Source organism: Mya arenaria, chromosome 17 (genome assembly GCF_026914265.1).
Source record: "Mya arenaria isolate MELC-2E11 chromosome 17, ASM2691426v1".
Taxonomy (NCBI): domain Eukaryota; kingdom Metazoa; phylum Mollusca; class Bivalvia; order Myida; family Myidae; genus Mya; species Mya arenaria.
The window spans coordinates 26,227,375-26,239,386 of NC_069138.1; the positions used below are offsets into that span (position 1 = coordinate 26,227,375).

At 35.7% G+C, this 12,012-nt stretch overlaps 1 protein-coding gene across 1 annotated transcript; it reads left to right on the top strand.

Moving 5' to 3' along the window:
- Positions 1 to 3,467: 3,467 nt before the first annotated feature.
- Positions 3,468 to 7,778, top strand: LOC128223318 (uncharacterized). Its single transcript, XM_052932596.1, has 6 exons — positions 3,468 to 3,517; positions 3,910 to 3,980; positions 4,223 to 4,372; positions 5,119 to 5,589; positions 5,720 to 6,595; positions 7,520 to 7,778. Exons 2-6 carry the CDS (start codon positions 3,923 to 3,925, stop codon positions 7,525 to 7,527), a joined length of 1,563 nt encoding a protein of 520 aa, XP_052788556.1. The 5' UTR covers positions 3,468 to 3,517; positions 3,910 to 3,922; the 3' UTR covers positions 7,528 to 7,778.
- The last annotated feature ends 4,234 nt before the right edge of the window (positions 7,779 to 12,012 follow it).

The following is a 12,012-nucleotide window of genomic DNA, read 5'->3' on the forward strand; positions in this document are numbered from 1 at the left end:
GTTCATCATTTCGTTCAATAATTGCTAAAAAAAAAATACTTCATTTCATTTAAGAAAACCTTTCAGTAATCTTTGCTTACCCATTCTGTAAATTGAACGACACGACTGAAACCGGAAACATTTTTTTCAAATGACGTCACAATAACGCGGGAAAAGATCAACCACTTGAAATCACTTTAAAACGTAAAATTGAAACATGGCAACAATACAATTAAAATATAACAAAAAAACGCTTTCTAAAATGTTGATTGATATTTTAAGGGACCTGCTGATCAATTCAAACAATAACAAGATCAATAGTTTTTATATATATTGTTACGCTATGAATTTCGATCCGAACATATCCGAAGATGTTGCGTTCATCGATTGATAAACGCAATTGCCAAAATGCAGTTCATTTAAGGAATGGAAGTTGAGGTGTAAATATAAATATATATATATATACCTTTGCTTAAGTTTTGCTTTCATCTGGTTTCAACTGTTCATCCAAAGTAAACAAAAATATCAAAATATATTAACACTATCCCAGTTAATAAAAGGTTCTATTTATTATACTATTATGAAAAAACTGTCCAAAATGAGTAGTGAGAGAATGTACCTTTCACTTGGAAACTTGTTGTAAACCTTCCGAACCGACATAAGGGTTTTGAAGGCATCAGTTGTAGATTACTGTTCTTCGGCTTTACAAGCGTTAGACTATATAAAAATGTAAAAGTTCAATATTTTAAACACTTGTTTTGGAGTATTATATAACTGATAGATGCTGGGATTGCTCGGTTCTAGCTTATTGCGTCATAATGCTTTTACGTCTGCTGAAAACAACAACAGGATTTCGGATTGTTTGGAGTTTTCAAAATAATTGTGTGTCGGATCTGTTACCAATCAAATAGAAAGGCCTAAGAACTATAAGAACACCTTGACATTGCTTTAAAACAGAAGCAGGATTGTTAAGCGATGGGCAGGTACACACATGTCAATACAAGAAGATATTTGAACCCTATGATAATAAATTGTATGTGTATTTGAGGATTGGTAAATTTTGTTCGTATCTTCATGATGTTTAAACGAAGGAGCCATTTCGCATTTCATAAAGAATAAAACTTAAGAACAAATGCGATCATTAATTTACATTTTAAGTAATTACGCACCACGATTTAGTATTAGTTTTATCAGCTTCACTCTAGAATGTACTGTTAAATTCAGGTTATTGAAAACATACGTTTGTGTCTTACGTCTGTATGAAGAAAAATCGAGTAACTATATCTGACTAATACGACTATAATTAGTTTGCATATTGCGTGAGCAAATGAATACATTAATAAATAAACAAATAAATACAGATTTATAAATAGATAAATATAAATATTTTTCCGAAATATAAAGATTAGATTATTATCATGGCTTTTCGAAATACAGTGTATCGGCTAGTCGGATTACTCGAAATTCTCGTGCATGGTCCGCTTACAACCGTAAGAAGACACTTTTTCAATAAAACTGCTGGGGGTAAAGTCGTATCACAAAGTATAGCCGACAATTGCATCGTCGTATATCAGTCGATAGAAAACGTCCGCAATTTTTAAATAAAAAATAAATTCATAGCCCCTTTCTGTTAAACACTATGAACGTAAATTTTCGGACATTAAGGAAACGGTAACAGTTCAGTAGTTGTTACATTTATTTTCCTCTTTTCTTTTAGATTTGGATTGAATTGTTTTAAAGTGGACAATCAAAAGATTAAATGAAACAAGAACTGATGTTTTCATACTTTAACATATAAACTATGAAGAATTCTTTTTCTAAAATAAATGTCTTCAACAACTAAAAGTATGTTTTGAAATATGAAATAAATGACAACGATGTCCAAATATAGCTAAAGGTTAAGGCTTTAATCTAAGAATATCCAATTCCATTAGAGCAGCATTTATGTGTTTTTAACGCCAAGCATATACCGAACAGCTCCCTTTTTAACATATGCATTTAACATCTGCATCAAAATGTATTTTATTGAAAACGTTTTCTGATACATTGGACATTTTGTAGGTACAAAAATATATAAAAATGTATTATTTCATGTTGCATATTTTATTCAAAAAAGTTTAACTGAGCTTCAACAAAAATTCATTCGACTGAACATTTTATATGTTCGACATTTGGTATTGTAATGGAAACGAACTTCTTTGCTAATTTCAATGTTTATTTGACGAGTCCTCATTGAAAAGTAGTTTAAAGAGTGGCACCCCAGCAGAACATTAATAACATGAACCTTTGCTTGAACTGTGCTGATGCCTTTTATATCAAATCATGGCCAAATTATCATTGATACATTCCCACTCGTATTATCAAAAAATAAACGAGTGTAATTGCCATATTCAGATTTAATAAAGCTCACATTATTCTTTGAAACCATCGTTAGGGCCAAGTTTGAAACTGGAGATTCACAACTTTTAATGATCTCATTGATCTGGCTCATCATTGAATTCCTTCACTGAATTATGTGAATTTTAATTCGTTTAACATAAGCGTATATTAATTCAGAGAGTTAAACAATTGAACATTAGAATTCAAAAATCTAAATTGACTAAAACATCTTGGCTTAATGGAGAGCTCATCTGATTTAATAGGTATTATAACATGCAACCAAAGTTAGAAAGAATGTAAAAAAAATAATATGTCCTGTAGATAAATAATTAAAAATATGATTTCCTGAACACACGTATAGCGGTTCCTAAGCCCTAACAATTATAATAATATTGATATAAATACTCATATTCATGTAGTCTGTGTTGGTGATGCCGTGTGACTGTCCGCTTAAACAAAGCAATACTTATATTTGGCTGCCGAATTCCAGTAATGCCTACTCACATTGACAATAGCTAGTTGTTGCAAAAGGATGTCCACTGCAGCTCTTACGATGTTCTCCACAATTAACATATTTCCTGTAGATATTGCTGAACTAAACATAAACTTAAACATAAAGAATATCCATTATATGACAAAGGCTGACTTGGTTTTGAACAAATTTCCGATAGCATGTTCGTTGCTTAATTGCAAACCATTAATGAATGTTTAATGAACAAAAAATATACGAGATTTTACTTAAAACACTGTCACATAACACTAATTATATTGCAAAAAAACGCAGATGGCCCTTTAAATTGCAGAATTAGCCATACATTTCAGAAAAAAACTGAATGTAGCAGGCACAAGTAAATCTAAGAAAAAATGTAAATCAAAAACATATATATGTTCCGTGACAAATCAAGTCAGCATGTAAAACTTCACCGCTGCACCCTTGACAAGGAGAACATGCATATTTTACGAGTTAAGAAATGAAGGAGAACCACACGTAAGGTTCAATTTCATTAATCACCATGTTTACATAACAAACAAGGTATTAATGTTCATTGTTCGTTCATATATGATTTGATAGATGAACCAATGGATTCATGAAAGCATGGTATAAAAGCGGCCCCTGTCTCCTACAGAAATTGCATTTGCCATCTTATTTCAACGCAAAGTAAATCTTTTTTACCTTTTGCCGGGATTTGCGAAGCGTGTAAAATGTTAAGTTGAATGCCATATCGGTTGTGTAATATGCCAAATTAAATCCTTAAAATTTATTCATTCGTTCAGGAGCTTAAATCTTAAGCAAAGAAACAAGATCAACAATAAACACATAAATATTATTGACTTAAATAAATGTTATCAGCATATTTGAAAACCTATATACAGAAGTATCACTTAAAAAGCAAACGGTATCATCGCAGACAACATCATCAAAATAATTTTATTTTATTTAAAATATTTTCGAATTAGTTGTACAATGATGTGAATGCCGAATTGGTACTAATATATTTCATGAAGGAGGTATTTTTAAAAGAGTTCTGGCATATTGATAATATGTTTCAGATAATCAACCGTAATGCAGATACTTTTAATCACCAGTCTGCTGGTCGGCACCACTCTGGCCGTCGGCAAAGGTGTGGTAATACTTGGTTTGGTACTTTTGCCTAAAAAATTAGTATCTTAATAAATTGAATAACTGTGTTTATTAGCTTCAATAGCACCTTATTGAGTGTTGGAAATTAAAAATGTAATCGGTTTTGATTGAACTATTATTTTGTACAAGCTAGAACTTGTGACAACGCTAACTTTAGGATTTTGATATGAAGACGTTTATTTGTCCCGCCATTAATTGTTTTTAAACTGCTCTACCGTCTAGTTGGTAGTGGCGGCGGTTTCGGAGGTGCAGGTGGCTTCGGTGGTGGCATTTCCGGTGGTGGAGCCAGTGGAGGGGGCAGCGGTGGATCTGGAAGTGGTCATGTTGTGATTGTTGCAGGCGGTGGCGGCGGAGGAGGATATCGTTACGGAGGTACTTTCATACAATAACTTAGAAACTACTAATTCATTTGCATAAGCTTTACACTTTGGTTCTCCTTTCACTTTTAGAATCTGTCAGAACAGTTACTGCTCTTTTAATTGTGCAATACGTAGATCATTTGCAAGATGGTGTTCTCTAAGTAGTTAAAGTTCTGCGAGACCCTGATATCTGATAACAATTGTCATTTTATACCGCAAAAGTAATCTCTACATTGTCATATATTATAAGGTATTTGAAACAATTTATAGCAGATTAAATCATAATTTTAATAAAACGACATGGATCTTTCTATTTCCTTTTAACGACTAAACATTACAACAATTTCAAGAAATGAACAAATAAGAACTTATTTCTTGAACTCTAAACACAAGAGATACAGACAACTTTACCAAATAGGAGGTGCTTTGGAATACTACACTAAGATATTGCCATTATATTGGACAGCTGTGGGTCCTACTTTTAATCGCGCCTTTTAACATCATAAATACGCCATTCAGAGCAGAGCAACTAGAATTTTAAATTATTTCAACTCTACGTTAAAACTTTCTAGGTGTGATAAAGAAGGTTTCATCAAATTCTTTTATGTATGGTATTATATAAGTCTTGTTGAAAATAGTCTTATCATTGATATGCTGCATATCAACTGTTGTATTTTTCTCAAATGGCAACCTTTTCTATTTTCTCTCTGTTAACCTTTAGATGCAATTTAAGGATTAAATGTCTTATCTTCATCGCAGGAGGACTCGGCGCTGGCGTCCCTGGTGGTTGGAGAACAGGAGGAGGCGGAGGCGTATCCGGAAGTTGGAGAACTGGTGGGGGCTCCTGGGGAGGAAACGGGGGCTCGGGTGGACCGACGTCATGGGGTGGAGTGACCGGAACCGGAGGGTGGGGTGTCACCGGTGGAAGTGGAAGTCTTGGTCCCATTGGCGGTATTGCCGGACCCGGAAGTACCAGTGGTCCTACAAGTGGGTGGACTGGCGGTTGGGGATCTAGTTCCGTCACCGGTGGATGGGGCGGACGTGGCAGCTGGAGCGGTCCAGTCGGACGCCCAGGTGGCGTCACCGGAGGATGGGGCAGACCAACTAGTGGCTGGAGGAACACATGGGGCGGACGTGGACCAACACCAGCTGGTAGCGGTGGATTGTTTGTCGGCGCCGGTGCTGGGCCGAGCTATGGATATGGGTTCGGTGGTGTTTTCGGACCAAGCGGTAAGTCGTTGAACTTGAACCTAAAACTAATAGAATACAGTTTTACAAAGTTTGATTTACTATGTAAAAGGTTTTTAGGATTGTTAGGATTCCTAATTCGAAATCTTAAAAAGTATACATTAAATTTTAGGCGGAAGTCCTGTAGGGGGTCCCAGTGGCACCTTCCCAGGCGGCCCAGTTTCCGGTGGACCCAGCGGTCCTGTTTTCATTCCAGGCGGACCTGGTGGTCCCGTTATCATGCCAAGTGGACCTAGCGGCTCGACATCCGTTGGCCCCGTTTACGGTGGCCCAGGCGGACCCGTGTCTGGATTTCCAGGATTTGGAGGACCTGGTACCGGCGGAGTAAGCGGCAGCTTTAGAAGCACCTTTGGAGGCGGTCCCGTTATCATGCCAGGCGGACCAAGTGGATTCACATCCGGTGGCCCCGTTAACGGTAGCCCAGGAGGACCCATGTCTGGATTTCCAGGATTTGGAGGACCTGGTACCGGCAGTGTAAGCGGCAGCTTTAGAAGCACCTTTGGAGGCGGTCCCGTTATAATGCCAGGCGGACCAAGTGGATTTACATCCGGTGGCCCCGTTAACGGTGGTCCAGGAGGACCCGTGTTTGGACTTCCAGGATTTGGAGGACCTGGTACCGGCAGTGTAGGCGGCAGCTTTAGAAGCACCTTTGGAGGCGGTCCCGTTATCATGCCAGGCGGACCAAGTGGATTTACATCCGGTGGCCCCGTTTACGGTGCCCCAGGCGGACCCGTGTCTGGATTTCCAGGGTTTGGAGGACCTGGTACCGGCGGAGTAAGTGCCAGCTTTGGTGGCGGATTCAGAAGCGGTTCCGTTATTATGCCAGGCGGTCCTAGCCCAATGACATCCGGTGGCCCTGTTAATGGTGGACCAGGAGGACCCGTGTCTGGACTTGGCGGACCTGGTACCGGCGGAGTAAGCGGTAGCTTCGGAGGCACTGTCGGAGGCGGTTTTAGCGGAAGCGTCGGCGGTGTCCCAATCGGCAAAAGTAAGTCATTAACCTCATTTTATAATGAGCATAACAATCAACATTTGCTGAAGTTACGTTCACTTTTTTTCGACGAAAATTCTATTGATATAAGGGCATGATTAAAAAATCCCGTCTTCATTGATTATTATGTCCATATATCAATATGCACAGCGTCAACGCTCTACAAAATGTAGAAATTCTAACAATGTGCAATATACTGTAAAGATTAGGAATTATTGCATGTTAGCCTTTTGTTTTCTTAGTATACAGATTGAACAAAATCTACCGCAGTTGTTATCCGTACTCACATTTGAAAAAAAAACTTTATAAAGTCTAAAAAGCTCTTAATAAGTATTACCATTTTGGCATAAAAAGTGTTTTGCACACAATTTCACACAGTGTTAACAACCTCCACTTTTAATATCACTTGGCCGTTTCATCATTCGACAAAATGCATTTGACATGTTTCAATGTGTGTTTTTCAAAAGTTTCCTTTAAAGTTCCAAAAGGATAGCCAGTGACTAAATGTTGTATCGGCATATTTATTCGTATATCAAACAAAGGAATGAGAGTCCTAAAATTAAGCAATGTGTTTCGAAAGGAAGGAAGATGGTAAACTATATATGTTATATTATTTTATAAACGCACTCCTTTTGCAGGTCAAGAAATGACCATCCAAATTCGAAATTCAGATTCTTGCTTTTTATTGCTAATCCGAGCATGGCTATCCTGATATATATTCAATAATTACCTAACATTCTTTTCGACCTTTCATTCATTTTTCTTTAACTACAAGCACTTCTTCTTTCAAATCGTACTGCTCTTTAATAGTTTGTAAATACCGGCCGCCAGTTGGTGTATAATACATGTATCCTAGTTGCAATGTATCATACAGCTATGTGGCAACAAAAATAAATACATAAATGGTTGATGTATTTTCAGGATACTAATTTCCACTACTAAACCACGGAGCACGGGAGAATCAGGGGTCGTTCTTGAAACATTTCCGACGATGATTTGCCAGTGTCTTTCCCTACTTTCCCGTCGTCGACTGGACCGATTGATCGACGAGATATATTGATGTAGTTGTATTTTAATTTATTAGTTCGCTTATATACTCTCTAATATTGTTGTGTTGTATTTCCCAAACGCCATGTTGTAATTGCGATGATATATGTGTTGGTGTCATGTTACGGCTTCTTAAGCAATAAAAATGTATCGAACTTTGTGTTTGTTATAAAACCACCAGTGCAGTTGCATTTTGTTCAGTTGATAAACAACTGCTTATAGATGCTATTACCTCTATGTTTTACTGCATAATTACTACGTATTTGGTAAGGTTATTTTATGTGTCGTTGAAATATGTGAACGAAAAGCAATAGTTTTCAATAGTACTTGGTTGGTTATATTTAGAGAAATAAAGTCCATGCGTTCTGGCGCCGATGACAAGGATGTGTCTTTGAACACAGAGAAACACATAAATCAATCGCGAATGAAATACAATTTGGATGACATGCCATACGAGCTACAAACAGAAATATCTAAGGAAACAATGTAACCGATATTTCTCAAGGTAAGGCTGTATTTAAAAGATTCTATCCACAAGTGACAGGTTATAATGGCTTATTCATACACTTAGACGAAGTAACATTCCAGCAATTGCACGCATAACAAAGTAAACATATACACTCCACAAGTTCTATTTGTCCCTAATCATTTTAGCGTTCCTCCGTATGTTTTATTTTAGTGAAATATGATTAAAAATCCAATCATCTTTAATATTTCTAGACAATGTGGCGTCTTACCGAAGCGCTGCTTGTCTCTGTAAGTGTTTGCTGGATCCATGGCTTTTTGTGCATTAAAAAAGGATTTTGAGTTTATATCGGCGACTGGAATTGTCACTGTAGCTACCATTGTTTTGATCAACTGCAAAGTATGCAAATGCTGTATACAAGCAATGACAAGATATATGATCAGTCACGAGTCGTAATGCAACTCACAATTTATGAACGAGTCCAGAAGGACTCGCTTACTAAGATGGGTCGCTAAATAAACTTGTTTTATTTGATAACGAGAGCCAGATTCTTTTAATCACATATCGTTTCCATTATAACAAAAATGATGTACCTGATTCACCAGCGCTTATGATGAGCCGAGACCCACAAACTGATAAAGCATTGCCATTTCCCATGTTACATGCATTGCAGAACTGTTGAACTAAGAATAAATATTGAAGTTTATACTCTATCGTTTTAAATCCGGTAATAAGTTGATCAGATGCTGAGATGATTTCCAGTAAGAATAATAACATTAACATTATGCTTTTAACGAAATTTATTTTAAATAGAAATGTCATAAACGGTTAGATGACGTCATACTTGGGTAATGTGTTCGTGGCGTCTTTAATGTTTAAATAAGAAAGTGCCAAAGGCTGGGCAATAGTTTTCATGAATGGAAGAGAAAATATCACGTTTTCTCTAAATTTAAATCAAAATTAAAATTCATCTAAAAAACAATATAAGAAATAAACCTATTACTTGCTGGAATATAACCAATAAAGCAAGTATTGTTTCCAATTAAATTGTTTACAAAACTGCAGAGTGATAGTCCTATATTAAACACGTGTTATACAGAAAATATGTGATGGTTATATTAAAGGTCTAGCGAGTGATTAATATATTTATAGTTTTATGTTTAAACAATATAAAATAAAGCCATAAATAATGATACCCCTACCGGTTTCATTTCCTTTCATCAGGATGCATGATATATCTTACTCTAATTAAGTTCTGGAAGTTCATATTTATGAGAAAGAAACTATTCAATCTCCTTCTAGTACGACTGTCGTTCTTAATCTTGTAAAACGGGAATATATGATATTTTGGTACGTGCTGTTTGCATCTTTCTAGATCTGTTGATAGTGGTATTTGTCGTAGTTTCGAATGGTTTATATGTTGATCATTAAATGTTGCCCTGCTCCAAAAGTTTGTTGTTTGGCATTTTAATTTCCTTTGACAGCCTTTCCGTGTTAATGCATAGCCTGGGATACACATTTTGATAGGCACAGGTAATATTTGCTTCGAGCAGAACTTACTTTAAGAGACATGCTTGCCTGTTACTTTTAATCAGATTTGAGTTGACATTATATTAAAAATACGGTCCATTTTCTGTTCTGTTATATTTGTATTATTCGATATGGTTTGAAATTGTAAGATACATATACATGTGTTGATTTTATATTACAAAATGTTATAATCGAGTCTTTTCTTAAAATCATTTGTAAGTGTTCTGTGTTGTTAGATATCCTTTTTTCCACCTTCTATCAATTGTGTGGGCTGTTTTATTTTTTGAAGATGTGATTTCAGTTCTGCTATTCTTTTTATGCAAGTTTTAAAAGAGAGCGAGAGAATGTGCGGTATATCTTGAACATTAAACCTGATTACATGCACTTTTGGAAAATTTGAACCAGCAATATTCATAAAATGAAACTTTAAACTGTGCTAGCTTGTCCCTGAGGTCTACTTTCCGGCAATTTAAACTCAAATACTGAATCTCAATGGCATTGCTTATGTTACATTCTTTTCGTACCAGTAAAGCGGCATTCTATGACACTAAATTGCTACAAAAGTATATGCCAATTATAAAATTGTATTACAAGCAATATAAGGTATTATTTGTGTACCTATTCCGATGTTATTAAAATTTTAATATGTTTATGACTTATGGGCAACTGGCATTGCTTTGCACAAAAAACTATGACAAAATCAGAACAGACAGGGTATTTTTAAGCGGTAGACAGGTAAACAATGGAAAATGAACGAATAAATTTGCATCCTATAATGTTTAATTATATGTCTAAATAATGTGTTGTTGCATCATTTCGAGTGTTCATGCTGCAAGAACGCAGAAGCGCAGGTAATCCAATTCCATTTCATATATTGGCATAAACCAAAGGAAAAACGCGAATGTTTATTTTACTTACATTTAAAAATTACTCAAAACGAATATGAATCATTCAAATCTTATGAACCCGGGTATGGACTGTTAAAGAGGGCTTATCGAAAGCATATTTTATATAAAAAAGCCGACATAGCATTCGTTATCGCGCGCTTATCCAATCAAACCAACAATGACGTCATATCCCCTTGCGTGTATACACTATGCATGTACATTTTCGAACATTTCGAGAACGTTTATAGTTCAGTGATTGCTAATTCCTCATCTCTTTAAGATATAAGGTGGTACAATATTAACAAATGGACCAATTTACCATCAACAGTCTTAACGATAATAACTGCCGTTTCCATACTTCGAAAATATAAACTATGTACTTTGGGGTAATTCCACCTCCTAAACGAATGGCTTCAACAATTAAGAGCATGCAAACATATAAAATATAAACAATGACCGCTCGGCTGGCGCTTAAAACAGCGCCTATCAGAGGACTATTGGAAAAGACTGACGTTAGAGAGCTCTTAATATTTACCGTACTTATGTCTAAATACGTAATATAATACTTGCTATCGATGATCAAACATAACCAAAGGGTAAGGCTTTAATCTAAGTGTTATCAATTGCAATAAGAGCCGTCTTTATTTGTGAAGCCAAGCAAGTTCTCATTGTAAGATAGAATCATCAATACACTTCCTTTTTTGAACAAATGATTATCTAAACTTCTGAGAGGAATTGCATAGTTGTCATCAGAAGTACCATTATATACAAACAATGTAGACATGATTAAATGTTATTTTATTATTTATATGCAATATACAATACATGCTAATGTCATCATCAGACTTAACAATGGCATGTATCACATGAAGTGTCGTTTCCCACAATGCATCCTGTTTCTTCTGAGGACAGTCCTTTTCCTGTACAGTTTGGCAGGGTGACAGACACTGGAATATAGATTACAATATATAAAGAATAGTTTACTTAAATTCATCCGAACTTAAGCATATATGTCGATATTAATTTACTTCATCACAATAACGGCACAACAACCCATTTACATTGGATTTTCTACAAGTACATGCGTAAAGAAATGTATTATTTCATGTTGCATTTTTTTCAAGTTTACCTGAGCTTAAAACAATTTATTTTACTAAACATTTTATATTCTTGAACTTTGGTATGCTATTTGCTAACTTTTTTGTTGTTTTATAGTGTGATATCGAATTCGTGTAAACGAGAGCTCATTTAAAAGTATATTTAAGAGTGGTAACTCAGCAGACAATGATAATATACACGTTTAAGTACACTGACCTTTAGGGTTAGGTCGCATGGATCTTGGATACAATCGTTAGATCCTAGTTTGACACTGAAGATTTATAACCCTTGAGGACCACACCGATTTGGCAACTCAATGAATTCCTTTAATACATTGTGTAATTTTATTTGTGTCATCCAATTTCAATTGTTAATTAAATACTAAA

Bases quoted from the DNA above. Each gene is read 5' to 3' on its own strand.
- LOC128223318 (XM_052932596.1), top strand. From the start codon at position 3,923: ATGCAGATACTTTTAATCACCAGTCTGCTGGTCGGCACCACTCTGGCC. The intron at 4,373-5,118 runs GTACTTTCATAC...TCTTCATCGCAG, and splicing joins AGGAGGATATCGTTACGGAG to GAGGACTCGGCGCTGGCGTC. The intron at 5,590-5,719 runs GTAAGTCGTTGA...ATTAAATTTTAG, and splicing joins TGGTGTTTTCGGACCAAGCG to GCGGAAGTCCTGTAGGGGGT.